Raw genomic sequence first — 27035 nt, 5'->3', positions numbered from 1 at the left:
GGTGCACTTCCCGACACGCGGCCCCGCCACTACCCATGCGTCGCTGTGCCTGATGTCGCAAAAGGATTCGAATGTAATGAAAATGAGCTGATTGGAGGGGATTCGCGCCTTTGGTGCACATGCTTCCACGAGCGAAAGAGCGAGAGAGAGAGGAAGAGGGACCGCACTTATATGTGCTCCCTCGAATCTCACCTCAGACATGCATGCACACAGCCTTTTTTCTCCATACCCTCCATGGTAGAACACATGGTCTTTTCTGCTTCTTCTTCCCAGCAAACGTATTTCAACGATCCCTAACCAACCAAGAATCGACTTGAAAAAAATAGCAACTAGACAGCGACCATGAGTTCAGAGCAAGAGAGCAAGCCGCTCGGGCAGGAGTTCACGAAGTCGGTGATCGACGCGACGGGTCCGAATGCGTCCCCGCGAATGCGCACCATCATGTCTGCCTTGATCCAGCACATTCACGATTTCGCGCGCGAGGTCGACCTGACCATGGACGAATGGCTGGCCGGCGTCAACATGATTAACTGGGCCGGCCAGATGAGCAACGACCGACGCAACGAAGGCCAACTACTGTGTGACGTGATTGGTCTCGAATCGTATGCTATATTCCCTCTGATTTTTTTCCCCTATCTCCAAACTGTTCGACACTGGCGAGTTCCATTGCGTTTTCTGACTCCTTCTCGAATCTCCAGTCTCATCGATGACATTACCGTTCGCGCGGCTACCAAAGCCGGTCAGCCCTCCACCTCGTCCGCTATCCTCGGACCTTTCTGGCGAGCCGACGCCCCGATCCGCGAGAACGGCACCACAATCACGTTTGACACGCCGAGCGATGCGCAAGTCGCCTTCATGCACGGCCAGATTACCTGCGCCAACACCGGCAAGCCGCTCGCCAACGCAAAGGTCGATGTCTGGCAGGCCTCCACCAACGGTAAAGCTTCAGCGGGCCATCGCTACTCTCCAGGTACAAATCGCTAACGTCCTTTTCTTTCGTTTAGGTCTTTACGAGCAGCAGGATGAGAAGCAAGTTGACCACAACCTTCGAGGCGTCTTCGTCACGGACGCAGAGGGAAAGTATTCCTTCTACTGCCTGCGCCCTACACCGTATCCGGTACCGATGGATGGTCCGGCAGGCAAGCTGTTGAAGCTACTTGACAGACATGAGTTCAGGCCGGCGCATATTCATCTCATTGTAAGTGTCACCGTCAAAAGTTCCGCATTGTTTGTCGATTGTCAGGCTGACGGTAGAAAATTTCAGGTAACCGCGGAAGGTTTCAAGCCGTTGACTACTCAAATTTTCGACAGTAAATCCGATTATCTTGATGATGACAGTGTTTTTGCTGTCAAGGACGGATTGACTGTGGACTTTGTGCCTCGGAAGGACGACCCCCAGGCGGAGTGGGATCTTGAATACAACGTCAAGCTTGCTACTGCTTAAATTGAGATGTTTCAGTCATGAATATATGAGTAAGAATATTTGTATTCTCTACCAGTTTCAGTTTCCAATGTGTGTTTATGAAAATGTATTTCTGTAAAGAGTGTATACCAATGCACATCGCGGTCCTGTCTTTGGAGTGAGGGGCCAGTTTCCCCCATCACTCCAGCTCGATGCTAAACAAGAAAATCCATTTAAAAGAGTGCAAATAAAAAGAAAAAGTGGTAGAAAATCTAATCCGTATTTTGTACAGCACCAAGGAGTATCGAATAGAGCAATAAAACAGACATTCTGGTGTTACGCGCCTAATTGTCCTCTCCTACTACAACGCCGTTGGGTAGCCTCAGTCCGAGAGGCAGGCCACGGCAGAATTTCTCGCCAAATACCGTCCCGCGTCTCTTGGCCAGCATCTCATCAACGTCTTTGTACATGTCGTAGGCATTGAGCTCCTCAATAGTCAGCTTTTTTCTCTCGTCCTCGACTTTATAAGTTTTGCAGTCCTTGTTTTCCGAAAATCCTGTAAAATGTCAGAATCCAGCCAAAAAAAAAAAAAAAAGGCCGGCAACGATGCAAGTCCGGGTGAGCCGTACCTATTCTCTCATTGATGTTATAGGCGGCCTTTGCCGCTGCAGCCTGGACTCTGGTTGCGCGCGGTAGGCGGACATCTTGGTATAATCCTAGGGCCTCGGAGATGTCGCCTATGAAGTGCTGCTTGTCAAAGACGATTCCCAACGCAGCGGCATCTTCAATCGCCATGCAAGCTCCCTGGCTCTGATGAGGCATCATCTGCAGACGTGTTAGTCTCCAAGTCCAAAACGAGGTCCGTCAAGTTTGACAGTACTTACCGGATGGCCAGCATCGCCGAGGAGACACACTCTGCCTTTTTGAATATGCGGATACGGGTCACTTTGATGACTTTGTCAGCCAGCGCCGCCGGGACGGGTAATTGTTGTATTTAGTGATACTTACTGCACCCATAATCGCCATGGTTGAATTTCAATGCCAATAGCGAGGTGAGCCTTGACTTGCGCATCAAGGTGGGGGAACGGCGCCAGAAGCTCCTCGACCGGCCGGCTCTCGGCTCCCCATTGCTGGGTGGAATAGTCGCCCATCTCGCGGGGGAAGAAGCAGTAGTACGAGAGGAGCTTGCCGCCGTTGCACGGCGACAGCACAATCTTGTCCCACTTGCCTTCCTGGCCCCCCCAGTACTCCAGGGCGCTGTGCTGCGAGTAGTCGACGAGGCCGAGGCGGACGGCGTCCTCTGTGCGCACGTTGGCGTGCAGGCAGCTGGACTCGGACGGTCGCTTCTCGGGGTGAATCCCCAGCTGACCGCGGACGGCGGAACCGATGCCGTCCGCGCCCACCACGAGATCATGCTGCACCGAAACACCGTTCTTGAAGCGGATCGTTCCGCTTTCCAGATCTAGGCTCTCACACTGTCGAGCGGCTTCTTTAGTCGTGGTACTACGCGACCTTGACAGGCTGGGAGAGAGGCACGTACCTGGTGGTTCACAATCAACTTGACCGGGATACCGCTCCCTTCTTCCTGCATAGCGCAGTCCTTGAGCATGGTGTGCATGTACTGGCGGTGAAACATGTTGTACACATGCCCCCAGCGCTCCTCGTAGTCATCCAGATCGTAGACACTGACAGGCTCGCCCGTCTTCCAGTCTCGGTTGATGAGCTTCTTCAGGACAACAGGGTCGCCCTTTGCGACATCGACGCCCCATTCGTGCAGCCACCTCGTGCCGTTGGCGGCGCACGAGACTGAGGCGCCAACCTCGCCAGCAAAATCATGCTTCTCATAAATTGTGACTCTGTGGCCGGCGCGTCGGAGGGCAATACCGACGGACATGCCGCCGATGCCGCCGCCGACAACGCCGACATCAAGCTGCCTCCAGGTGGAAGGTGTGTTGGATCCCATAGTGACGCGGTTTAGTTGAATGCTTCGTGGTATGCTCTTAATCAGATATCTTGGACCACCCGGGACTAGGCATGGCTGCAAAGCTGTGTATTTATGGCTTGGAGCATATGACCAAGTTTTTATTGGTCAACGCACTCTTTACATCAATTGTACATCTGAATGCATGCTGCGGATACGGGCGGAAGATGCCTCCCAAGAACAGAGTACACATGTCGGCGCCGGTGTGGTGGGCTACGGTGCACTACCCGACATCCCGCTCTAGTGCTGTTGAATTATCTCCAATGACCTCGCGTTCGCTGTTCAATGACGGAAGACAGCGCCGATTATAGCAAAGTTACGCACCGCGAAGCTATACAGGCCATGTCTCTGGGCATATTGTGGTCGCTCTGGTTGATGACCCGACATTCCCGCCAGGCTGCCGCCTTGCAATATAATACACTTTCCCATATTACTGCTAAAACGAAGCAGCGAAAAATAGGAGGAGTTCGCAAATCGGCAACAATATAAAGTTATGTACATTACCGACCGAACCACCTCTATGATTCCTGCATAGAGCTGATGCTTCAGAAATATAGCCAGCTACTCTGTACCCTGCCTATTCTGCCTACCCATCGTTTGCAAAGTTTCTCGGGCTATGAAATGGAAAGTTATCCCACTGAGATAAGTCGAGCACATCCCATCCGCCTATAAAGTCGCTTTCCATCTCGGCAGATAATGTTTGTGGTTGTCCTAACAGCCAATGGCCCGGCCCATCTGCTACTAGACGATCACCAACGCCTTGTGTAGCACCCTCGGAGAACCGCAACTGTGTAGCATCACTCTGTCCGATTGTCTCGTCCCCAGTAGAAGGGAATAAGCGACTGACAAGTTTGCTTCGGCCTTGCGACGCTGTTTTGCGACGTTGCTCAGCGATTGCGCTCGACAGCAAGCCAAGTATCTCTGCGTAATGCGCTGCCTGGGAGCTCTGCTCAGAAATAAAATCTAGTGTCTCTTTTGCGCCCGAAAAGGCATTTTCTATTTCAAAGTCCAGTTCGCGCTTGGCAAACATGTCAAACCCGAGTATTAAGCCTGCCGCGAACACCAAAGCTCTGGTGGAAGAAATGTCAGTATTCTAAAAGACACTGAGAGTAAAAAATACTAACTTGATGATGCACAAGCTTCCAAACAGATTGTCTGTTTTTTTAGCATCTGTACATGTTTGTACCAGGAAAACTGCGGCATCCAGACAGGCTGACGCCAGGGGCGACAATGTAGTTGCTGATGCATTCGGCTGCGAAGTCAGCTGTGATATCAGAATCGGCCGAGAAACCAAAGTCACAGCAAAATAGTATAAACACGATATGTGCAGTCTGTAGACGTCCTGGCGATTCGGTGTGCCACGCGCCGTTGTACTTGGTCTCGTCCGCATGGATTTGGGGATTGCTCGACTCCAATCTTCGATTCGGGCAAATGATCTTTCAATGAGCGCCACTGAAGGCACCTTTTTCCTGTATAAAATTTCCACTACGTCGGTGGTGATAGAAAGAATCCCGTAGACTGCAAAAAGAGCTGCCAAGTCTTCGTCTTCATTATTGGCAAGGGCACCGATGTGAGATTCGTCTAATTCAGTTCGTAGGCCGGATGTTGCGGCAGGACGACCAAGCAGCGAGCTCACAGTCATGTCTAGAGTACATAGACTCATCCAGATTTTTAATCTGTGTGTTGTTAGGTGAGAAGCAATGTATAAAGATACCGTCGGCTCTACCTACCGATTGTTGCGATTGACATCGCTCATGTCTTCATAAGAGTCTTTACTATGGAGACCAAGCGACACTGCCGCGCGCGAGGCGATTCCCAGATACATGAATGCAGAGTTCCTTCTGCATGAACCAAGCATATAATATGCCATGAGCAGAAATACACGCACGATATTCAGGTTGGGATCTTCGAGCATGCCTGAGAATGCTTTTCGTTGCGCGCGGCGAAAGTAGGCCTGACCGACTTGTTGAGACTCGAGTGGTGATTTGCACTGCGCCCCGATCGCAATTGCAGCTGAAGCGACAGCTTCAATGTGCCGATGGACATGTTCAGGACGTTCTTCTCCCGGAATCAAGGAGATCTGTTTGAGTTCCTCGTGGGAAAACAAATCCAGAAAGCCACCAGTCTATTTTCTCAGCATAGGGGTCTCAGATTACTGTAGCGAATGGCCGTTGGACCTACAGAAGTATGATAAACTTCGACGAATGAACTGCGTTGTTCTTCATCTAGTTCTATCAACCCAGGCGTTGGGACGTTGGAGCCATTGATTGTAGGCTCATTCTCGAGCATATTCTCGCTCTGATCGTTGTGAGAGAATTGAGAGGGTCCAATTTGAGCTGCCACGGTATCGCGGACAAACTGAAGAAAGGATATAGGCGCGGCCTCTCCGATGTAAACTGAATCGATCTGTAAGCTAGCGTAGCCATAGATCTAGGAGCAAGCCGGGCTTACCTCGCTCACCCCTCAGGTTCAGCAGCATGCGTGCGTGAGACTCGCTTCCCAGAGCCTGAGTTTCCCGCTGCGCGACATTGCGCAGTGGCGATAGGTGTACCTCTAGATTATTCGTGTCGGTTGCCGCTGTCCTTGACTCAGACGGCGATATGGGCTGATAGGCTTCCTGTTGCACGGGAAGGGGTGGCTGATGCGGCAACCATGAACGACCGCTGTCATCCAGCGGCCATTCGGTGTCTGCTCCAGAGCTGCGACGCGCAGCAGTGGGTGTTTTTGTTACGGGAGAGCCTGTTCCCAATGGCTCCTGTGCTTTCCGGGCTGCCGAACGCGAGGCCCGTGGGCTATGGGTGAGATAGCATGTATGGCCAATCCCACGCCTTTGGCATGCCGTACAAGGAACTGTGGCACTGCACTTCTTCTTGGACATGCGGCAGAAGTTGCAGGCCTCCGCCGCCCGCTTTCGCTGACTGGGGTGAACTTTGGGTCGTGGCATGACGACAAGGCAAGCTACGATGCGACGCTCATTTGCACAAGACGATTAAGTATGGCTGATGAAATAAATGTGATCCATCCGGAGTGGGCGTTTCTGGCAATGGCGATATGCTCGCAACAGGATTATTGGTCTGATTGAATGAATCAGAGTGAGAGCACAAGAACTTGCTCGCAATGTGCTCGCTATCATTCGTAATCTGTTTGACCAAGCTTTGCAATGGAATGGTCGGCTAGGCCTGAGCACTACATAGTGCGAATAGTCAAATTCCTCCACAAAGTCGCCATCCGCACTGTTCGGCAATGTACCTTGCATACCCACTTTACCCCAAACCATGGAAGGCTTCCCCGTCGCATAGCCAAGGATAGCTATGGATAGTGTCTGATCGTTAATACGGGGGAGTGGAAAGCTGTGACATGCGGCAGCGGATGTTGCACGGCACGGAGGGGGCTAGTCCGAGATGCAGCGATGCGAACAAGGCTACAAAAGCGGGCAATTCGGCCGTCGACATCGGGAAGCAGAGCTTCTGGTAACACTCCCTGTATCGTTGCTCTCTCTACACATACAGTTTCATCACAATGCGCGGAAAAGTAGCTTTCGAGGAGGCATTTGCCCTGCCGCGTCTTCACGAAAAGACTCGCTGGTGGGCGTCGCTCTTTGCTGTCAACCCCGACAAGCATGCCCACGAGATGACGGATGTCACGGAGACGCGAATCCAAAACATGGACAAGCACGGCGTCGGATATACGATCCTATCTTACACTGCCCCCGGTGTCCAAGACATATGGGATGCTGCCGAAGCTCGCGCCCTGACGACAGAGATCAATGATTATATTGCTGATGCCATCAAGCCTCACCCGGACAGACTGGGTGCCTTTGCGTGAGTCAACAGCGACCAAGTTCACTCGACAGGGCGGAATCTCACAGCTATGCAGCACACTCTCCATGCATGATCCGGCTGAAGCCGCGGCCGAGCTGAGGCGCTGCGTGACTGAGCTTGGATTCAAGGGCGCTCTCGTCAACGATACGCAGCGCGCTGGACCTGACGGCGACGACATGGTCTTCTACGACGGCCCAGAGTGGGACGTTTTCTGGTCAACGGTCACAGATCTGGATGTACCATTCTACCTTCACCCTCGTAACCCGACTGGCACAATCTACGAAAAGCTCTGGGCAAAGCGCAAGTGGCTTATCGGCCCTCCCCTGAGCTTTGCCCAGGGTGTCAGCCTTCACCTGCTGGGCATGGTCACAAACGGCGTTTTCGACCGCCATCCCAAGCTCCAAGTCGTGATTGGTCATCTTGGTGAGCACCTGCCATTCGATCTCTGGCGCATCAATCATTGGTTCGAGGACGTCAAGAAGCCTCTCGGCCTTGACTGCAAGAAGACCATCCGTGAATACTTTGCGCAGAACATTTGGATCACGACAAGTGGTCACTTTTCGACGCCGACTCTCGAGTACTGCATTACGGAGATGGGCGCAGATCGCATCATGTTCTCTATCGACTACCCATTCGAATCATTCGGCGATGCATGCGACTGGTACGACAAGGTCGAGCTAAAGGATGCAGCCCACGTCGCAAAGATTGGCCGCGACAATGCCAAGAAGCTGTTCAAACTCGAGACCTTCAAGGATTCTGAGGCATAAAACTGGAACTTAAATGCAGTGACGACAAACTTACTCTAGCACAAGATAGACTTTTATATATATAATTAGCTACCTCTAAATCGGTACCCATTCTGATTCAACCATCTTGTTGGTTTCATCGGACACAATGGTATATTTAGAAGATTGGAAAGATTTATTGATTAGTTTTATATAATGTAGGTGATACCATTTTCACTGCATCATGCCATGGAATGCAGGTGGTGCAGGATCTGGTAGCTTCTCCGCAATGTTCTCAGAAAAGCATTCGAGCCATTTCCCACTCCGTCAGCGCCAAATCCTGGTAGGACGTATATATGCTGCATCCTAAAGCGTGATTAATCTGCACTCTAACTCTTGCTTCTGCACTCTTCATTTCTTCTCCGATTCTTGGCCCGTTCCTCCGAGGACTTTGGAGCTCCTCATGGTCAGTAGCGGCATACCTGGGGTCTTAATTCCCGGTCTGGAGAACGCCCCGACAGAGCCGCACCGCGTTGTCAATGTACTTGAAGTGGTCGGAGCTGCTACACGTGAGCTGGGCGGCAAACGCGTTGAAAATGTCGGCTCTGCCGCAGTTCGGGCCTGCACACTCTTCCTTGCTGCTGCACTTGGTGACGGCGGTCTCATAGCCCTCCGAGGTCGCCAGCTGCCCGTCCTTGTACCAGTATTCTGGAAAGATATGGGCGTAGTAACCGGGCTGGAAAACTGAAGACCATGGGAGCGCGGCCACAACGTCATTTCCGTTTGTAATGCGAGCCGAGAAGTTATTGTCATTCGTCACAAGATCGGCAAACTCCTCGGTGCCCACGCGCGGCGAGCCGTACGCGTACAGATCACACGCTATTCCTCGGGTTCGCAGGTAAACTGCTGCAATAGTGGCTACCGCGCCTCCCAGAGAATGCCCAGTGACGACGACGCGCCAGGCCTTTTGCTCAGGCTTTCTGAGTTCGCTCTTGACGGTGTATTCCACGGCATCCTTGACGGTGGAAAAGGCGTTCTTGAACCCGTGATGAAGGCTGCAATGCTTGCATCCGGGGATAAGGTCTCTGCCGGGAGTTGTCAACTAGTCTAGAACTGATTGCGGTGTGGGAGTAAAAGATTCATCGCTTACGTAGCTGGTACCAGATTTTTGGTCAGGTCCGACATCACATCTACGAAGGATGTGGAGCCTTTGAACGCAACGACAATATGCTTCTGAGTAGGGTTTATGGCGACATAGCCCCCGATAGAATAGAAGTCCTCGTTGCTGAACTCGCGGACAGTGACTGCTCCCTGAAAGTCGGCACAGATCGGGTTTTTGTCATCCTCGCAGACTGCCGATCCTGCGACAGTATTGAACAGTTGCTTGCAGCAAGCCGCAAAGGAGTATTGTGAGAACAATTGGAATTCGGCGGGTGAGGCTCTGTCGGAGATGGCTGTGACTATTTTAGTCTCTGTAACTGTCTCTGGTCCAATCTAGCATTTAGAAGCAATGCACAGATTGTCCATTTGCTTCAATTTTGCGAGAGAATTCTTAGGAAATCCTTACGCGTGCGTGCCACAACTGCTGGTGAGGCTAGAGGACAAGCAGCTGCAGCCAAAACAAAGAAAACAGTTTGTTGCATAATTTCCAAGACGAAGGATTTCAAGGTGGTGTATCACAGCCAATAAGTAGCTCGACGGAGTAGAGTAGGGTGGAGAGCTCAGATGGTAGGGGATGGTTTCGCAGAGGAGATGGTTGTGTATTTATAGCTTGTTGACTGTTGTGAGAGTTACTGAGTACCTGTCATCGGATGATTTCTGTTCTCAGCGGAAGTCTACCCTGGCGGTCGTCCACTCGAAGTACATCCCTGCGAAACTTGGCCATGTCATGTCACACAGTACGCACCAGATCATGCGATACCATGTCTGAATAGAATCGAGTGGTATCAGTGCTTCGTTACTCGTAGAATAAAGTGAGATGAGTAATGAGCCGAGTGCCGAGGGCCGAGTATACACGGCATGTGTGTCATGCAGAGAGACTCCCAACCGGGAGACACAAGTCAGCGCTTCATTTGTTCTATTGAGGGAAACTGACTAGTGTCTATATTGCCAAGGCACGAATCGACGAATCAGAGAGGTTGCTATTGCCGGCCCTGACCGGGCTAGCAGCTCGTTGAAAAACGTTGCAACGGGCTTAGGGCTTAATCTCTTTTCACTGATATTAATGGCGCCGCCGGAGGGATCCGTTAAGACGAATTCACCATCCAGCAACATGTGAATGACTCTACCCTCGTATGATGGTTACGGTGCTCAAGGACCATGATGGCTCGTAACTTATAGCTTTGGAGCCGTTTCTTCATTTCATGAGAGACCAGAAGCGATAGGCAAGTAACTTTTGGCTATTCGTGAGACCTGACACTGATCTCTCTCTCTTTACAAGATATCTCAAAACCTACGGAGTGCGAGCAGTGAGCCCTACTAACTGTAAACGCCAAAAACCAGAAATACTCATGCACTTGATGAAGACGCATTTGAGAAGTTTATGTTAAAATAATTAGAAACATGGAGGTTTCTAATAGATACTATCAATACATAGGGAGAATATGATCTTGTAGTTGTATACTGAGTATATTTCAGTCGAACCTTGAAGAGCTTTAGGAAGTGGGCCATTCGTAGTTGTCTGAACCCTGGCATATTTCCGGAAGGATACAAAGCTCACACGGTGACGTCAGACCTCAAGGTACACAATCATATACCTGTTGGCCCACAAACCAACACAACTTAGACCGGGTCGGGCTGTCGAGGAAGGGCAGGAGACTCTGAAAAGTTCAGAGACAATTACTCTATATGCTTTCACACCAGACGCGATATCACTTCTACTTCAAAGTTTAGGCAATATAGTTGAAAACTAGCCCGTAGTTGTCCGGATGACATGAGAATGTACATGTCAGTCTCTGGTTGGCTCTTGTGTAGACTTGTTCTGCGCCTCACTCGGTTGGCTGTTGACGCTCAGCAAAAGTAACTCATTTGTCGCGAATTAACGTTTCCCATAAAACTGGAGACAGACTGCGCTGGAATCTCAGAGTGCACACGAGCAGGTATAACAATCTTAAAATCGGCCGAATGGCGGGAAACGAGACTGTCCCATTTGCGTTGTATGAATACGTTGAACCTATATCATTAGTTATATGATGCCAAAAAGAAGGAACATCTCATTGATTTATTGTCGCCGCCGCCATGTACCAGCTAAAAAGACAAACAACATGGGCATGGCATGGCCGGATTGGCCAGGGGAAGAACCGTGGGGGATCCAGCGCGAGTACAGTCAGGTACGGAAGAAGTCAGAATTCTAGAAGCCGTTGATCAAACAGGTTAGGGCTAGACCGGGAGCCAGGCAACAATGCAACTTGAAAGGCTGGAGAGGAATGTGAAGGGGGAATGGGTTTACTATGAGAAACAGGCCTTTGCGTCTTTCCGGCAATGGTGTCGTATGCTCGTCAAGAACTATGCGCCCTTGGCCTGAAATCCATGACTAGATTGACGGCCAGTCCATACGTATCAGCTCATAGTGCGAATTAGTGGCGGACACTTTCTAGGCTTGCGGTTGAGTCGGCGCCGTCAGGGATTGTGAATATAGTGTATATGGAGAATACCGCTCGCGTATAAAGCTAATGGTCCCCAAAGTTTTGCACAAATGAATGATGGCATTCGCTACTTTCACACGCACATAGAAACCCAGTATCATACTTGTAGACCAGTGGCTGTTTTGATGAGCGAGCAAGTCTTGGGTCAAATCCATCCACATTGGCGACCTATCAGCCGCTCCTATATCTTATCATTGGCAAAATAAGGGTGTCACAGCTCCAATGTTACGCATTCGGCCAAAATTCAAGTAAACAAAGTAGCAAAGACCAGTATGGAGCACGAGACGGACATTTATGGCAGTGACTGGCTGGGTCGGTCAGGCTGAACTGAACGACTGTCTTGGTAAAACAAATTCGGTCATTTAAAGCCCACAGGAGCAAAGGAAAGAATTGGCGTGTGGGATCGTGGCCGGCCTGATGGATTCGGGAATCAATCTCAGAATCAGTAATAGTTTTGCTGCGCATCCTGAATTCCAATATCGAGCATGGCGCATAAACACAAGGAGCATGTGCTTACATAGTCTGTAAGTGATGCGTACAGCCAACTTGTATTGTAATCTGTATCCGTCAAAACACGAGTCATTGACTAATTAGCTTAAGTACCCAAATGGGTCTAGCCTATGCTGCCATAGGCGAAAATGGTTCTAATCAACTTTCTTTTGTGGGAATGACGTTAAACCCGGCAAGGGTGTGAATATTACTTATTAAATGCAAGATACGCTGCTAGAGCTACCAAATCCGGCGGGTTCTGCCGCTATTTTTAGCGGCCAAAATAGTAAGGGCGTCCCGCTCCAGCCAGACCCCTATTAGGTACCAAGTACTTCTAGCGGTTGGCTACCTATTCCTATTTCCCCTGCCCCCTCCCCTTCCCCTCCTCGCCCCCACTAGGAGCCTACTACGTTAATTTACGTTTCCTACTATACGTTCGCTATTATGCTATTTTTAGTGCCTACGTATTCTAATAGCCTTTACCACTAGAATAGCTAGTACTATAGTATATAGAGTAGTGGTACCCTCGCTTCCTATTCTTCTACCTCTTTCTATTACCTTAAATCTATTTAGACCTCTTCCCTAGGCTAACTCTCTACCCTCTTAATAGAAACGATATATCCACGATACTAAGCGCTATTACTCGCGCGCTATAGGCAAATGCCCTAGATAACTACTACCTCGACTTTCTCTAGTTTTAAGTAGCTAAGTAGCTTAAAAGAGCACCTAAGCTAACGCCACTATTAGCTAAGTAGTATACCACGAACTAGGAGTATCTTAGCACTATTTAATTTATAAAGCCTAAGTACTCTCCTAAGACGTAAATTAACGTCTTTAGTATCTTTAGAAAATAGAAATAGTATACTATGACTACCTTAGCTCCCTCTATCTTAGAGCCTATAACTAATATTAGTATAGCTACTATAGTAAGAAGAAGGTTGGCGAATAGCGAGCGACGATTATTAATCTAACCTACGCTATAATAATAGACTTTTTTCTTTTTGTCTATAGGAACTATAAAGTCTAGTTGTAGAGTACGTTAGAAGAATATATTTGCTAGTTCTAATAGCTCTATATGACTATTATAAGGTATTATATAGATAAGAATAATATAAAGGAAGTCTATAAGGTATCAAAGCCTACTAAGCTAGAGCTCGTAGTTATATATACTAACTATAGCCTAGTATTACTATAATGTTCTAATACCTCGCTTTAATCTCTAACTACTAAATATCGATAATAAGCCTATCCTTAACGTTAATAGTCTTCGAGTTATCCTAATATTCAATATTATGTATAATACGAGCGTATTTAGCCTTAGGCGTTATCGGATCTAGTTAACTAGCTACTACTAACTCCTATGCTATACTAGGGTATGACCTTTAGAGTTAGTAGATAATAAGAGAAAAGGTCTAAAGAATAGCTCTTAAGAAATACTCTTTAGTTAGAAGGTTATATAGGAAGTAGAGAGTAACTATAGCTTAGATTAGACGCTAGATAAGCAGTTAAAGGAGCTCTAGTAGATACTTTTATAAGAGATAGTTAAGAGAGGCTATCCTAAAGCTCTCTACTATAAGGATATTCTTCTAATACTTATATAATACCCTACTACGAGGTAGCCTATACTAGCTATAGCTATTAAATTTATTTACTATAAAGGAGTAGATAATAAGCTAAAGCCATATATTCTACCTTATATTACTCTACTTCTATCTAATAGCTACTAATTATAAACATTAGGATAATCTTTTTCTTTATGCCTATAAGGAAGCTAATATTTAACGCGATTATAGTTATTGTAGTATTAGTACTATATAACTATATGTTCGATATAGCTTACCTTACTAATATATATAGTCTCCTCTTAAAGGATATTTAGGGTCCCTAAGATTATATACTAATACGCTAGTAGAGAGAAAAATTAAAAATTCCTATCTTTCGTTATATTAATAATATAACGCTATCTAAAGATAAGGTAATACTATACTCTAAGCTAAATTATAATATAGGCTAATAGAGCCTCGAATTAGGCTACGAGAAGGCTTAGACGCTAAGGTTTACTTAAAGAGGTATAGGGAACGCTATAAATAGTATAGTTAACCTCTTATATGCTACTAAAGTTATCTATACTAAAATATATGCTATTAGGTAATATAATAGATTTAGTCTACGATTAGATAATATAGTATAAACCTAGGTTTAAAATATTTTTTAGTATATATTTAAATAAGATTACTAACTTTAATCTCTAGAATATGTTCTTAGAGGAGGAAAAGCAAAGCTAACTCTTCTGCATATTTATATATATAAGCTTAACCCACGACCCTCGTGCTATAAGAGATATAGTACCTAAGAAAGTTTAGGCGAACTAGCTATCTAACCCTAAAATTATAAAGTAGGAGGAGGAGTATATATTACTTAAGTAAGGATAATATTAAATTACTGATAATAAGTATAAAGACTAAATATAAGTACTTATAGATAATATTAGAAATAAGAGGATATAGAATAAAAGGATAGTCATAAAAGAATATCGTGAATATTACTTCTATAATTATCCTACCTAGGACATTAAGGCCTAGGCCCGAGGGGATATAGAAGAGGAATATGAGTAGCCCGTAATAGACCTTACTATACTAGAATAGGTAAGACTAGCTGAAATCCTTTGTCTGTAGCCTAATAGCTAGATAGAGGAAGAGCTCGTTAAAAATAGAGTTAAGACTATTAACTTAATAGTAGCTCTTTATGATAAGAAGGAAACGAGTAAAACTAGACGCGCGAAGCGGCTAGCTAGGATTAAGGCGTCTACTAAGCTAGAGTTAATTAAAAGCAATATATTATCTAAGCTAGATCTTAAGCTAGATCCTTTTCTACTTCTTATAGAGGTAACGTAGTGCCTAGATTATATTAGCGATAAGCAAATGCTAGATGAGGCGCAAAGGTTCGAGTACTATTACCTACCTATACTAAACAACTATTTTGACGACATATACCTAGCCTGCTAAGAGACTGCCGCGCGACGTGGTGAGGCCATTCGGTATAGCCACCTGAAATGTAGCTAAGAGAAGTTTGTCTATATAGATTATTTTCGAAGCTATATCGAGCGAGTTTATGGGGTGAGTCTTAGGACATCGGACTAAGTCGTAAAGAGGAGATAATGGCAGGCAGAATAACATGAACAGAAACGCAGAGGGCGACAGCAGAAAAAAGTAGTAAGGAGGGTCGTTACTAAGTCGTAATCGAGGCACTTATAATATTTTAGGTGTTTTCCTTATTTACACGTTACATGTATTCTCAATTTAGCTTATGTCTAAACGCGATCCGGAGCTAATAAGTTGAAAATTGCTACGACTGTAAAATTAGTGGCTGCCCGGCAGCTTGCTCACTTGTGTGAAGCCATCGTAGCCTAACCGGTTAGATACCCATCCTCACCAACCCCCAAAACGCAAGGGAGGTTTTGGGAGCGCCTCAGGCTACCATATGTCAGCACATTGTCATTAACTGTCTTGGACGCCTCGCTCAGGAGGTGCGCGGTACGAGGTTGTTTCTCAATCGTCGAGATTTTTATGCAGTGCTCAATCAAGGCGTCCGGCAAAGCTACAAGGCGGTTCCTGTCGTGTTAACCCGTCAGAGCTACGGAAGTTTCGGGTCATGCAATTGATAATCGATTCGACCGAAGCCACAGATGGGGGGTTCCTTGTCCTCTCAGAACCCCTCTTGTTCGGAAGAAGGTCTAAAGCCCGCGCACATTGTACTTATGTCTTTCTTATGGCAACTCGCACCATCGTTGCGCGAGAAAACCGCGGGGCACTGAGGCTGCTGTTTGAAACTCCCAAACTGTCTGCTCGAATATATATTGCCACCGTGCCATTAAGATATAAATGAACGATAGTGCGCTCCAGGAGAGCAAGCTTCGTTCCCTGGCAGTCTAAATCCGGTCTCTCGTCACAGCTTCTTAAAATTGTTAATCGCTCGCGAGTTTCTGGTCGATACGTTTACAGATCAGTAACTGCACAGCGAAAATACTCTTGTATGGATATCAAGATCAACAGATTTGATGCAGACATACGAACTTGCAAATATTAGCGCCGTATCATGTCAAATGATGTCAATCACACATTTTCCGCTTAGCCTGCGTTCGAGAAAATCGTCTTCATCGAGCAAATGTGAGGAGCTTTTGAAAGCTTGCTCAAGATCCAAAACTGAGTATGCACTGTCAAACGGGATCATAAATGAACCAACCCGATAAAATGTACCTTTGTCCATTGCTTTGCAAAGCACGACCCCGCGTTCGATTGGTCCGTCCACGCTGTGCTCGGAAGCAATGTGTAGAAGGAAGAACTCGTCAGAAACAATCTCTCGGACCGTGTCCCACCAAATTATGATACTACTGCCTTGTTCAATCTTGAATTCGTGAAAAATTTGAAACTTAGCGTCTTCGCCGATTTGTACCCATGCTTCGCCATTGCGCAGGTGTCGGCAAAATTTCGTCAGTGGGCCGCGCAGATGAAGGTGGCAAGAATCGGTTCCGTCAAAAAAATTGGGGGATTTTCTGGCAAACGCGAGGCCCAAGACCTCCGTGCTAGGCACGAATGGAGCTTCGAAGTCGAGCATCACGATAGGAGCCAAAACGGACGCCCAGGACCATGACGGCGCATACTTTATCTCACATCCGATACTGGTTGGTTCTGGGCCGGCTCTACCGAGGTGCGGTTCTTGCCCCCAAAGCATCGACAGCGGCAGATCATCCTTCCACATACCAGCCACATAGTCCGAAGGGTCAAGGAACATAGCAATGCAGAACCGTTTCGCAATTGCAGAAATGGCTAGCAATCGGTCTTCAGGAAAAGTGACCATAGTCCGAGAATATTCCTCAACAAGCTCATACCATCTTGATCTGATTTGCAATGCATCGCCTAAGTCTGGGCTGAGTCCGATACCCTTGGTCGAATGCAGAGCTCTCGCACACGGCAGCCCTTGCACCAAAACCTCTGATGCCAAAAGTGAGTGACATTCCCAGAATACCTGGTCCTTGGCAAACTGCACAATACGTGGCGCAAGGGTTCGTTCTTGGAACACCCAACCGCGGTTGCTCAAAGGCGCCTCTCCAGGGCGGAGGAACCATCGCTCGGGAAATACCTTCAGGTCCAGGCACTCTTGGGTATCGGGGACTTGCACTGTTGATCTGCATGGGTTCGTGTGGGACAGTTTTCGAGCAAATACTAGCCCTTCGCTGCTCTGCCCCTCTGCTGCAGATATGTTTAACATCGAGTTGAAGTAGATTTCGTCCATTTGCATGATCTCTGCCGTTTTTTCCCGGTGATCATCTTGCATGATACATAGAGCATCAATCCAGATATAGCGAAAACCCAATGTCCTGGTGACGTGAATGGCGTGCCGAAATACTGATGCATCGTCAGATTTCAAAAGGTATGGAGTAATATCGCCGGCGAGCAGGAAAGATGTTTTCGCCGTAAGCAATATACTCGGAGGGCTGCCCCATCTATGGCTGAGGGTTAAGTACATTGTATCTGAGCGTAGAGACTTTGATGCTGAAACAACGCGGACGTCGTGACAATTATCGAGGCTTAGACGATCGAACTCGTCTTGCCCGATAGCACTCATTGGTTGGTGGCCAGCTCCGGTTGGCCTGACATCTACTAACCTTCGAGGAAGCTTGCGAACTGCTCTTAAATTGATGCAGTCGAAATGAGAAGAGACGCAGCCGAGCAGCCAGTCCCTCAGGCAATTCAATGTTTCCAAACTCCAGGTGGAAGCTGATTCGAGAGTTTTGACACTTCCATGTGCAGCTGGAACGACGTTATCAGTGATCACTTCAGCGTATCCCAGGTTGCGTGAAGATAGCGCTCCTACCATGTTGTATCCTCAAAGTGTCCCCATATTGCAGTTGCCTCTGCAGTCTTCCTTTATCGAAGCCAACTAGTTGCAGAGTTGCGGCACGAGGATCATGCCTAGCTTCGGACACTGCCAATACCAATATCTCATCGGAGCAAAGAGGCGCTGAAAGCCGGGGCACATTTGCATGTAGGAGCGAGCACAAATGACAGCTTGCAGAAGACGCGTTAGCAGTCAATCGTGAATGATATTTGGTGTCAAACACCGTGAAAGAGGGTTTCCGCATCGATTCGGATGCAAACAGCGTAGCTGCTTGTTGCAGAATTCGGATACAGTCCCTGCAGACACTCTGGCATGGTGCCTGCACCATAGTATCGTTACGGACCATGGCAAGTCCGAGGACGGTGAAAAGGAGACGTTATGGCGCGTTACGACTCTGTACCGCACCTTCCTCTTTGCGCCCTGTTCCAATGTTCTAGTTGAAACTCGATGGACATCCGGTATTTGATGTTTCGCCTAGAAAAGTAAAATTCATGCATCGTGCTAGCCGGTGAGTCCTGCCCACTGATTAAGGCGGGACAACGGGTTAGGCAAGTTGCGGGAGGGAACTGCGGGTAGAGGCACCACCTCGGCGGTGAATAAACGGTGGTTGCGACCGAACTGTCTGCGCACTCAATTCGCTTAATTTCTTCTATTAATTCTTGAGCCCCCTCTCTTAATTACCTTAATTTCTCACATCAATTCCTAATTACCCTCTTACTTATCTATTCTCCTAATTTCTCCCATTAATTCTTAATTACCCTCGCGTACTCATCTATTCTCTTAGTTTCTTGTATTAATTCTTACATACCATCTCTTACTCATCTATTCTCTTAATTTCTCATATTAACTCTTAATTTCCCTCTCTTACTCATCTATTCTCCTAATTTTTCACATTAATTCTCAACTACCCTCTCTGACTCATCTGTTCTTAGTTTATTGATTCTCTTATCTTGTGGATTCTATATTTTAAGCTACCTACGCGGCTATTGATAATTACAGAGTATGTATCCGTATAGCTACTATAGCAAATTTAAAACTAATAATGACAGGGAGGATCAGTGCTAAATAGTCTTAGCCGTGCTAGCGTCAGTGGTAATCATCGACTAATAGAGCCATTCAGCGGATGATAGTCGCCTATAACAGTGCGGTTTCTAGGCTACCACTGTCGCCGCGTTGCAAGCTGCCCAGTACTTTCAACGCGCTGCCTTTCCACGCGCTGCCTTTCCACGCGGCCCTTCTCTGCTGACTTTCCAGGCTTCTAGCACTTCCGTCGCTGTCTTTCTTAGGGGATGGCCCCCGTGTTATTCAGAGCACCTAGTCTTCTCTGACACAGCAGTCCCTGTTGTGCTACACTCAGCGGTCGCTGTCTCCCCTGACACAGCGGTCGCTGTGTTCCCTGACACAGACAGCGGCCGCCGTGTTTCCCGACACAGACAGCGGTCGCCGCGTTCCCTGACACAGCGGCCGCCATGTTCCCTGACACACACAGCGACCGCCGTGTTCCCTGCTGACAGCGGCCGCCGTATCCCCTGAAGCGGTCGCCGTGTTTCCCGACACAAACAGCTGCCGCCGTGTTCCCTAACACAGTGGTCGCTTTCTTCCCATAGCGGTCGCTTTCTTCCCACAGCGATCGCCTGCTGCCTACCAGCAGACTAAACCCTACTCTTCTCCACCTACCTCTCCACACTACCTCTCCACGCTACCTCTCTACGCTACCTCTCCACGCTACCTCTCTACGCTACCTCTCCACGTTACCTCTTTAAGCTACATTTTTACGCGGTTCTATTCTAACCATAACCGCTCGAAGAGAGTCGAAGTAGGCGCATAGCTAGGTAATATAGCGTGCCCGCTGTTTAGAAGTTTAAGTCACTATAATACTTATATTATGAAGTTACGATAGTACTTAGCCTATTCGTAGGTAGCTCGATAGGATTTACATAACGGTAAGCCTAATTAGTTAGATAGTAGTATAGGTCGCTACACACGAGTATATTATATTATCTCTATTAGTATTCCGAACTTTTTCGAAGTAGATACCTCTAAAGTACTAACTAGCACTACCTCCCCTAACGCTACTTAGCACTAGAGATTAGCGTCGAAACATAATCCACGTTACTAGCACTAGTATACGTTAGTATGCTAGTAATGAGGTAGGTACGTAAAAGGAAGCTATACTAGCCCCTAGCACTAGTTATTAGCACGTCTACAGGAAGAAGCACTAGTAATAAGCAGTGCTAGTTACTATAGTAGTAGTAGTTACTAGGAATTACTATATGGCTAGTACGCTAAGTAGAAGGTACTAGTAATATATTAGTACTACTCTACGGGCAAAACTAGTTCTAAACTTATTAGTATAGGGATAAGCCTAGTAACTTAGCTAATAGCTCTACTAGCAACTACTAGTTACTGATATCTTACTTAACCCATATACTAGCAACTATCGGCTAGTAGTACCGTCTAGACAGCCACTACTAGCAGCTCGTAGCTACTGGCATACTTTGGCCTGCCGCTACTAGCATATCGGCAGAAAGTAGGTGCTCAAAACCTAGAATTGCTAACAACACTGCCGGCGCAAAAATCACTATATTCATATTTCTAGGGTTACTAGCACTATCAGCCGATGAGGATGCCGTCCAGGGAGAATGAAAACTTCACATCGCGGAAGAGGATTAGCAGACAGGCTTGCCTGAGCCGTTTGCTAGTGCGGGGAAAACCCTTTGAGGTCCCACAGTCGAAGGAGATGCACAATCGCTTAAATTAGCTCCGTCAGGAGCTTCTCCAGGCAAGTCAGTTCGGGAGTATTACCGGCCATAATAGTCAGGCACGAGCGCATATGCGGCACGATAAGCGATATAGACGGAAAGAGGTGTTAGAAGACGTTATAAGCTAGGCACTATTAGAAGTAAGCGTTTGAGGGAAGTCTAGCAGGATCTTATAAGAAAAAGGTTAAGGCTTCTTACTAGCACTTCTATATAATCTTCTATCTCTATAACAAAAATAAGGTAATAAATAGTTAGTTAGGTATTAGCAAAATAGATCTAGCTCGGGCAATTTGCTAGTAGCTACTAGCCTCTAAGATAGGTCTATACCTAATTTAGCTAGAAGACTTAATATAAAGGCTATACATCATAGTAAAGAAGCTTAGACCAAATCGTTCGATTATCGTGCCTATGCCTAGGGTTCAAAATTATTCCCACATCCCCTCTCCCCTACCGCGGGCTACCCTTAAGCTACCACACGTTAGGGCATAGGGAATATTAGTGCGCTACGCGGTAATAATTCCGATCGATAAGCGGCCCTAGGCGCAGCGCACAGTAATAGCAATCGCATAATATTTAGCGGGGTTCTTTGAGGCACTAACCCTAGGAGAACGGATATAATCTAACCCCGCTAGCAGGCGGTACCTATTTTCTAGCATTGAAAATTACAAAAGCATAGCGCCAATAAGGAGATATTACAGAACGCATAGAAGTATCAGTCTACGTTAACGAGAGAGGCAGCAGAATAGTGGTACAAAGTACAGATAGCCGATCAGTATATAGTATATACTGTATCTAGATAATGTATTACTATATATATAGCCAAGCAGCGAATTCCATCACGTGAAGTGCAAGTCACCTAATTCCCGCACGCCACCCTGATTGCCGATCTTGGATTGTTCAGCAGCTGTCCTTGTAAATCACGGCAATACCTTGCGTAGGGTTTTGCAACGTTGCAGTATCCGGGCATGATACCAGCCCGATCCCGACTAGACTCGCCTCGGTGAAATTTGTCAATCGAGCATCTGGTTGGCGTCGAGTAAGAGGTCATTAGTAACGACATGGAGGACATGTATCAGGGCTAGCAGCTTTTATTAGCCGTCGGGCTTGACGATGGCCCGTAGAATCAGGCCTCGGCTTTTTCTCCCCCGCACATATATATTGCCAATAAACTCATCACATTAGCAATCTCCGACACATGCGCTTGAATCTATGAACTCATCTTGTACGCGATTCGGCTTTTCACAGAATTCTGTCATGGGCAGCGAGACGACCGCCGCCCGATATACCGACCACTAGGTAGTAATCGCATCGCATAAGCCGGGGGGCTATCAGTACCTACCCTGTTCCTCCCCCGCACTTAGTAGTAACTATTAGGTTATGAAAATAGAGTCAAGTCGGTTTCGCAATGACCACTGTATTTCCCAAATCTTGATTTTTAACTCTAGTACTTAGGTCGCGTGCTCGGGAGACGGTCACTCTGGTATAGATACGATAGTATTGTGACTCTCAGCTCTGTTCTATCTCCAACGTAGCATCAACAGCCCCCCTTCCTACTTCCTTTAATGGTCTATTTTGCAGTCGATCACGGAATCGCTTTTTGCCTCTCACCACGCCTGGTGACATCGCCGCATCACCTTGTTGGGTGGAGTGGTACGTATGCAACCCTCAACCCCGGACTGCATTGCCACCAACAAGAGCGTTCATACGATTGATGATCCGAAACAAATATACATTAGCGGCCATATCCGCATTCGACTGTTTTTCTTTGTGGTTTCACGTCGGGCTGCGAATTTCGTTGCCACTGCTTACGGAAAACCGTCCGCCACTATGCGAAAATGATACCTGACTGCTAACCGCTTATCAACCATACGGCCAGAGACTTGGCCCGACGGCTCAGGGCGTTGTCCTACTGTTCGATTTGGCGATCATTTTAGGCTGGCTACAGATCAGACTCCACTGCACTATCCCAATCTGCCGTGCCAGTGCCGTGTCCCGCTAGTTGCTACCGAGGAAGTTGGTGGCGTCTGCACTCACCAACTTGGAAGGTGATGATTCTGTCTTGTTGCAAAGTCACTTCTATGGTGCGTCCCAAGATGCAACGGTGGAAACTCCCACAATTAGTCATGAAACTAGCAGCTCTCAATAACGCGACTTAAAAGGTCGCCATCGCGCTTCACAGCCTCGAGTTTTCTGTTCTCGACATTACAGTGGGCGTATAGCACTACGCTTGTACCTCTTTTATAGGACCCTTGATAGCTAGGCTTTCACGAGACAATGGTCAAATTCCTCTGGGGAGCTTTGACTGCCCTTTCAGCACTGTCTGTCGCAGTGGTTGCTCAAGACACTTACACTCCCGGCAACTTTAGCTACAATCGACACGAATTCCTTCTCAATGGAAAACCGTATCAAATTATCGGCGGTCAAATGGACCCTCAACGAATCCCTCCCGAGTTCTGGGTGCATCGACTGAAAATGGCTCGCGCCATGGGCTTGAACACCATCTTCAGCTACCTCTACTGGAACATGCACGAACCCAGATCTGGTGAATGGGACTTCCAAGGCCGCAATGACGTTGCCACGTTCTTCCGCTTAGCGCAGCAAGAAGGTCTGAAGGTGGTGTTGAGACCTGGGCCCTACATTTGTGGCGAGCGCGACTGGGGCGGCTTCCCGGCTTGGCTCAGCCAAGTTCCGGGGATGGCAGTGCGCCAGAATAACGGCCCGTTCCTCGACGCTGCTAAAGCCTACATTGATCGCCTTGGTAAAGAGCTAGGGAAACTTCAGATTACCCAGGGCGGGCCCATCCTGATGACACAGCTTGAGAATGAGTACGGTAGCTTTGGCAAAGACAAGAAGTACCTTGCAGCTATGGCGGCCATGCTTCGCGACAACTTTGATGTTTGCCTGTACACCAATGACGGTGGCGGTAAATCGTACCTTGAAGGTGGCCAGTTTCATGGGGTCCTGGCCGTCATTGACGGCGATTCCCAGTCTGGCTTTGCAGCTCGCGATAAGTACGTGACCGATCCGACAAGCCTCGGCCCTCAGCTGAACGGGGAATACTACATAACTTGGATCGACCAATGGGGTAGTAACTACGCCCACCAGCAGATTTCGGGGTCGCAAACTGGTATTGCCAAAGCTGTCGGTGACCTGGATTGGACTCTTGCCGGAAAATACTCTTTCAGCATCTACATGTTTCACGGAGGCACCAACTTTGGCTTTGAAAACGGAGGAATTCGAGATGACGGGCCTTTGGCCGCTGTGACCACCAGCTACGATTACGGCGCGCCGCTTGATGAGAGCGGCCGGCCCACTGACGTCTACTTCAAGCTACGAGAGATGATCTCCAAGTACGTGCCCGCCGGCAGTATTCCAGAGGTTCCCGCCACTCCCAAACGAGCTACAGTCCCGGAATTCGAGCTCACGCCAGCTGCCGCACTGTTTGATCTACAAGACAAGGCAACTCGCCAGGCCGACGACCCAATAAGCATGGACGCTTTGGGCCAAGCCTACGGTTACGTCCTCTACGAGCACACTGTGACAAAGGATGTACAGGGCCAGGTGGCTATTGGCGATGGTGCTCGTGACCGCGCGATAGTTTATGTTAATGGGGTGCGCACTGGTGTGGTTGACACCATCTACAAGACGCCTTCTTCCGTTAAGGTCGCGCTGAAGAAGGGCGATACGCTTCGGATCCTTGTTGAGAATCTCGGCCGTGTCGACGTGCGCCAACGTCTCAAGGAGCAAGTCAAGGGAATTGTCGGCAATGTTTCCGTTGGAGGGAGCGTCCTCAAAATTTGGGCCACGTACTCGATCCCATTGTCAGAGCTTCCATCGGACCTTCATAGACAACACACGATCAAGAAGGACGACGGCCCCGTTTTCTACACTGGCACCTTTGACCTGCCCAAGGGAGCATCGTCTGATCCCAGTGGCGACACTTTTCTTTCTGTTCCCAAGGGAGTCAAGGGTGTTCTGTGGGTAAATGGGGTGAACCTGGGAAGGTACTGGAAAGTTGGTCCTCAGCAGAGTCTGTATGTCCCGGGTAGCATTTTGAAGCCGAAGAACGACGTGGTTCTGCTCGAACTAGAGCCGCAACCTGGTGTGCAGCTTTCTGCGGAAGGCATCTCGGAAAGGAAATGGTTCAACAGCCCTGACCCTGATGCACCATGAGATGAAATGGTCATATTTCCCGGAGCTGTGCTTCATGACTCCCGAAGACAACAGAACCGCAGGAGAACCAGAGACAGAGCGAATAGCTCCACTGCACAATAATGCCAGCCTTATTTCTCGCAGATTTGTGAATATATGTTTCTCAGTAGATGGCTCGTCTCCTTAGGAATAATTCTATAAGAGCGGTCGAATGTGATTAATTTGCCCGTTTGCCGCGTGACTCATTCGGGCAGAGTGCAAGGCGCTAAATACCTTCCTAGAGCGCGGAGCAGCTGCGCTGAGAAAGGGTCCTGGATAAGACGTGGTACTACTACTATCGCATGGCTTCATTTGTATCAAGTTCCTTCTTAACACCAAAAGAGTCTACAGCAAGCTATTATTGATCTCCCACAAGTTCTTCTGCACAGTCACGGACCATCACGGACAATGTCACGATCAGAGACTCCTCCCTATGAGCCGCGATACAATGTGCATGTTGCCCCCAAAACAATAGAGAATCTCATCAGCAGTGCATTTCCCGGAATTGAGCTCGTCTCATACTCTGAACTTGAAACAAACAAAGGCTACAACAATCGGCTCTATTTTCTCCGGGTTCGTCGCGTAGGTCAAAGCTCCGTGTTCCGCGAGACAGATGCCACAGAGCGGGAGCTTGTGCTGAAGGCCAACGGGCGGTTCTTCTTTGAAGATAAAGTCCAGAATGAGGTTGGATGCATCGAGATACTAGGCCAGTACTGCCCTGACATTCCAACGCCAACTGTACTCGCCTGGTCTGGGGATGGCGTCAACGTTACACTTTCGAATCCGTCTGGGCCGGAGAGGAAACGCATCACTCTATCAATTCCGGATCATGAAAAACGACACGGTGGATGGATTCTGATGTCACGACTTCCCGGAAAACCCTTGTCGGCTTGCGACCTTGATGAATCGACAAGATTGAACATTATGAGCCAGCTTGCCGGCATAGCTGCGAACTGGAGAGCAAAAATTCCATCTCAAAAACATATTGGAAATATACAATTCCATGACCAGGTGCACGCTTCCGCGCCAGATTTTACAATCACCAACAACTCGGGCCCGGAGCCACACAATCTTGTAATTAGAGGTATCCTGGTTGACGAGCTCCGTATCACGACACCAATCACCAGTGTCACTCAGCAGTACACCCTCAAGATTGAGCAAAAGCTCAGGCAACTTGAAGGCTCCCAGGAATACTCACAAAACCGGCACCTCGCCTCCGAAATAAGACGGTTCATCACTGCGAGACTACCGCGGCTGTGCGGCTCGATGCCCGAGCCCCAGAGCGAGTCGGGCAGCTTCGTATTCACACACTACGACCTGTCACCAAGAAACATTCTCATAGCGGGCTCGCCCCCAGAGATTTCGGGAATCGTCGACTTTGAGTTTGCGGGCTTCTTTCGGCCGGTGGAGGAGTTCCTCAACGACGCCGTGGGCAACGAGGGCGACTGGCCCGACCACCTGTACAGGCAGTACCTGGCGGAGCTGGAGGCAAGAGGCATAGCGACCCCGGCGGCGGGCATCAGCACGTCCGACTGGGAAACGGCGCGTTGTCTCGAGCGCGTGGCGGACAATGTCGCGCCTTGGTGGCTGCCGGGTCGCTATTCCGGAGCTGCGCTGGACGAGCAATTTGCAAAGAGTGCGGCAGAGCTGCAAGAAAATTTAAAGCAGCTGTCAGAGGCGAAATGAGGTGTTGAAAGTATTCTCAATTACATTAGTTGACTGCATTCCCAAGTCTCCGAGCAAGACAGCCGTGCTCCTGTTCCCAGTCGATCTCTTGGTTGGGTCCGTAATCGTTCTGATCGGAGCATTACCTCGTTCACCCCATTCGCCCGAGTGTCGTCTGATGATATGACGCGAACCATGGTCTGCCATGCATTCTCAACTTGCTCTTGGTATATGCGGTGGTACTCTCACTGCTTGCACGAGTAAATACCCGCAGTGAGAGAGCCCTTCAGACTAGAGGGGTGCCAAGTGTTGTCAGTGAATTTGATTGCCGTCAGTAATATCTCTTTATCTGGACCTGAATACGCAAGTTGAGAAGTGGCCTCGAGCGGGAGCTTTCACGTCTCGCTGTACAGAAATGACGCCAAAGCCTTTGAATTTGAGTACGTGCAATAGTTCT

The 27035-nt window shown here is 48.2% G+C and overlaps 8 protein-coding genes across 8 annotated transcripts; 4 read left to right on the top strand and 4 right to left on the bottom strand.

Moving 5' to 3' along the window:
• Nucleotides 1-342: 342 nt before the first annotated feature.
• V2A60_007846 (Intradiol ring-cleavage dioxygenase) lies at nt 343-1444 on the top strand (the record flags this gene model as incomplete). The annotated part of the gene is made up of 4 exons (XM_083259127.1): nt 343-602; nt 699-937; nt 1005-1198; nt 1265-1444. The coding sequence occupies 4 exons, from the start codon at nt 343-345 to the stop codon at nt 1442-1444; spliced, it is 873 nt and encodes a 290-aa protein (XP_083115253.1).
• A 302-nt stretch (nt 1445-1746) lies between these two features.
• V2A60_007845 (FAD-dependent oxidoreductase) lies at nt 1747-3365 on the bottom strand (the record flags this gene model as incomplete). The annotated part of the gene is made up of 5 exons (XM_083259126.1): nt 1747-1958; nt 2032-2227; nt 2287-2347; nt 2411-2877; nt 2943-3365. The coding sequence occupies 5 exons, from the start codon at nt 3363-3365 to the stop codon at nt 1747-1749; spliced, it is 1359 nt and encodes a 452-aa protein (XP_083115252.1).
• A 1744-nt stretch (nt 3366-5109) lies between these two features.
• V2A60_007844 (fungal specific transcription factor domain-containing protein) lies at nt 5110-6327 on the bottom strand (the record flags this gene model as incomplete). The annotated part of the gene is made up of 4 exons (XM_083259125.1): nt 5110-5508; nt 5565-5779; nt 5835-6175; nt 6248-6327. The coding sequence occupies 4 exons, from the start codon at nt 6325-6327 to the stop codon at nt 5110-5112; spliced, it is 1035 nt and encodes a 344-aa protein (XP_083115251.1).
• Nucleotides 6328-6902: 575 nt separating this feature from the next.
• V2A60_007843 (amidohydrolase family protein) lies at nt 6903-7971 on the top strand (the record flags this gene model as incomplete). Its single annotated transcript, XM_083259124.1, has 2 exons — nt 6903-7204; nt 7260-7971. The coding sequence occupies 2 exons, from the start codon at nt 6903-6905 to the stop codon at nt 7969-7971; spliced, it is 1014 nt and encodes a 337-aa protein (XP_083115250.1).
• A 448-nt stretch (nt 7972-8419) lies between these two features.
• On the bottom strand, nt 8420-9814 carry V2A60_007842 (lipase family protein; the record flags this gene model as incomplete). Its single annotated transcript, XM_083259123.1, has 3 exons — nt 8420-9014; nt 9080-9383; nt 9769-9814. The coding sequence occupies 3 exons, from the start codon at nt 9812-9814 to the stop codon at nt 8420-8422; spliced, it is 945 nt and encodes a 314-aa protein (XP_083115249.1).
• Nucleotides 9815-16160: 6346 nt separating this feature from the next.
• Nucleotides 16161-17360, bottom strand: V2A60_007841 (uncharacterized protein; the record flags this gene model as incomplete). Its single annotated transcript, XM_083259122.1, has 1 exon — nt 16161-17360. One exon carries the CDS (start codon nt 17358-17360, stop codon nt 16161-16163), a length of 1200 nt encoding a protein of 399 aa, XP_083115248.1.
• Nucleotides 17361-22996: 5636 nt separating this feature from the next.
• Nucleotides 22997-24895, top strand: V2A60_007840 (glycoside hydrolase family 35 protein; the record flags this gene model as incomplete). The annotated part of the gene is made up of 1 exon (XM_083259121.1): nt 22997-24895. One exon carries the CDS (start codon nt 22997-22999, stop codon nt 24893-24895), a length of 1899 nt encoding a protein of 632 aa, XP_083115247.1.
• Nucleotides 24896-25321: 426 nt separating this feature from the next.
• On the top strand, nt 25322-26599 carry V2A60_007839 (uncharacterized protein; the record flags this gene model as incomplete). The annotated part of the gene is made up of 1 exon (XM_083259120.1): nt 25322-26599. One exon carries the CDS (start codon nt 25322-25324, stop codon nt 26597-26599), a length of 1278 nt encoding a protein of 425 aa, XP_083115246.1.
• Between the last annotated feature and the right edge of the window lie 436 nt (nt 26600-27035).

The sequence above is a fragment of the Cordyceps javanica genome, chromosome 5, assembly GCF_051103115.1.
Source record: "Cordyceps javanica chromosome 5, complete sequence".
NCBI classification, from domain to species: Eukaryota; Fungi; Ascomycota; class Sordariomycetes; order Hypocreales; family Cordycipitaceae; genus Cordyceps; species Cordyceps javanica.
Note: the sequence above shows the minus strand (reverse complement) of the source record. Positions and strands in the feature narration are given on the sequence as shown.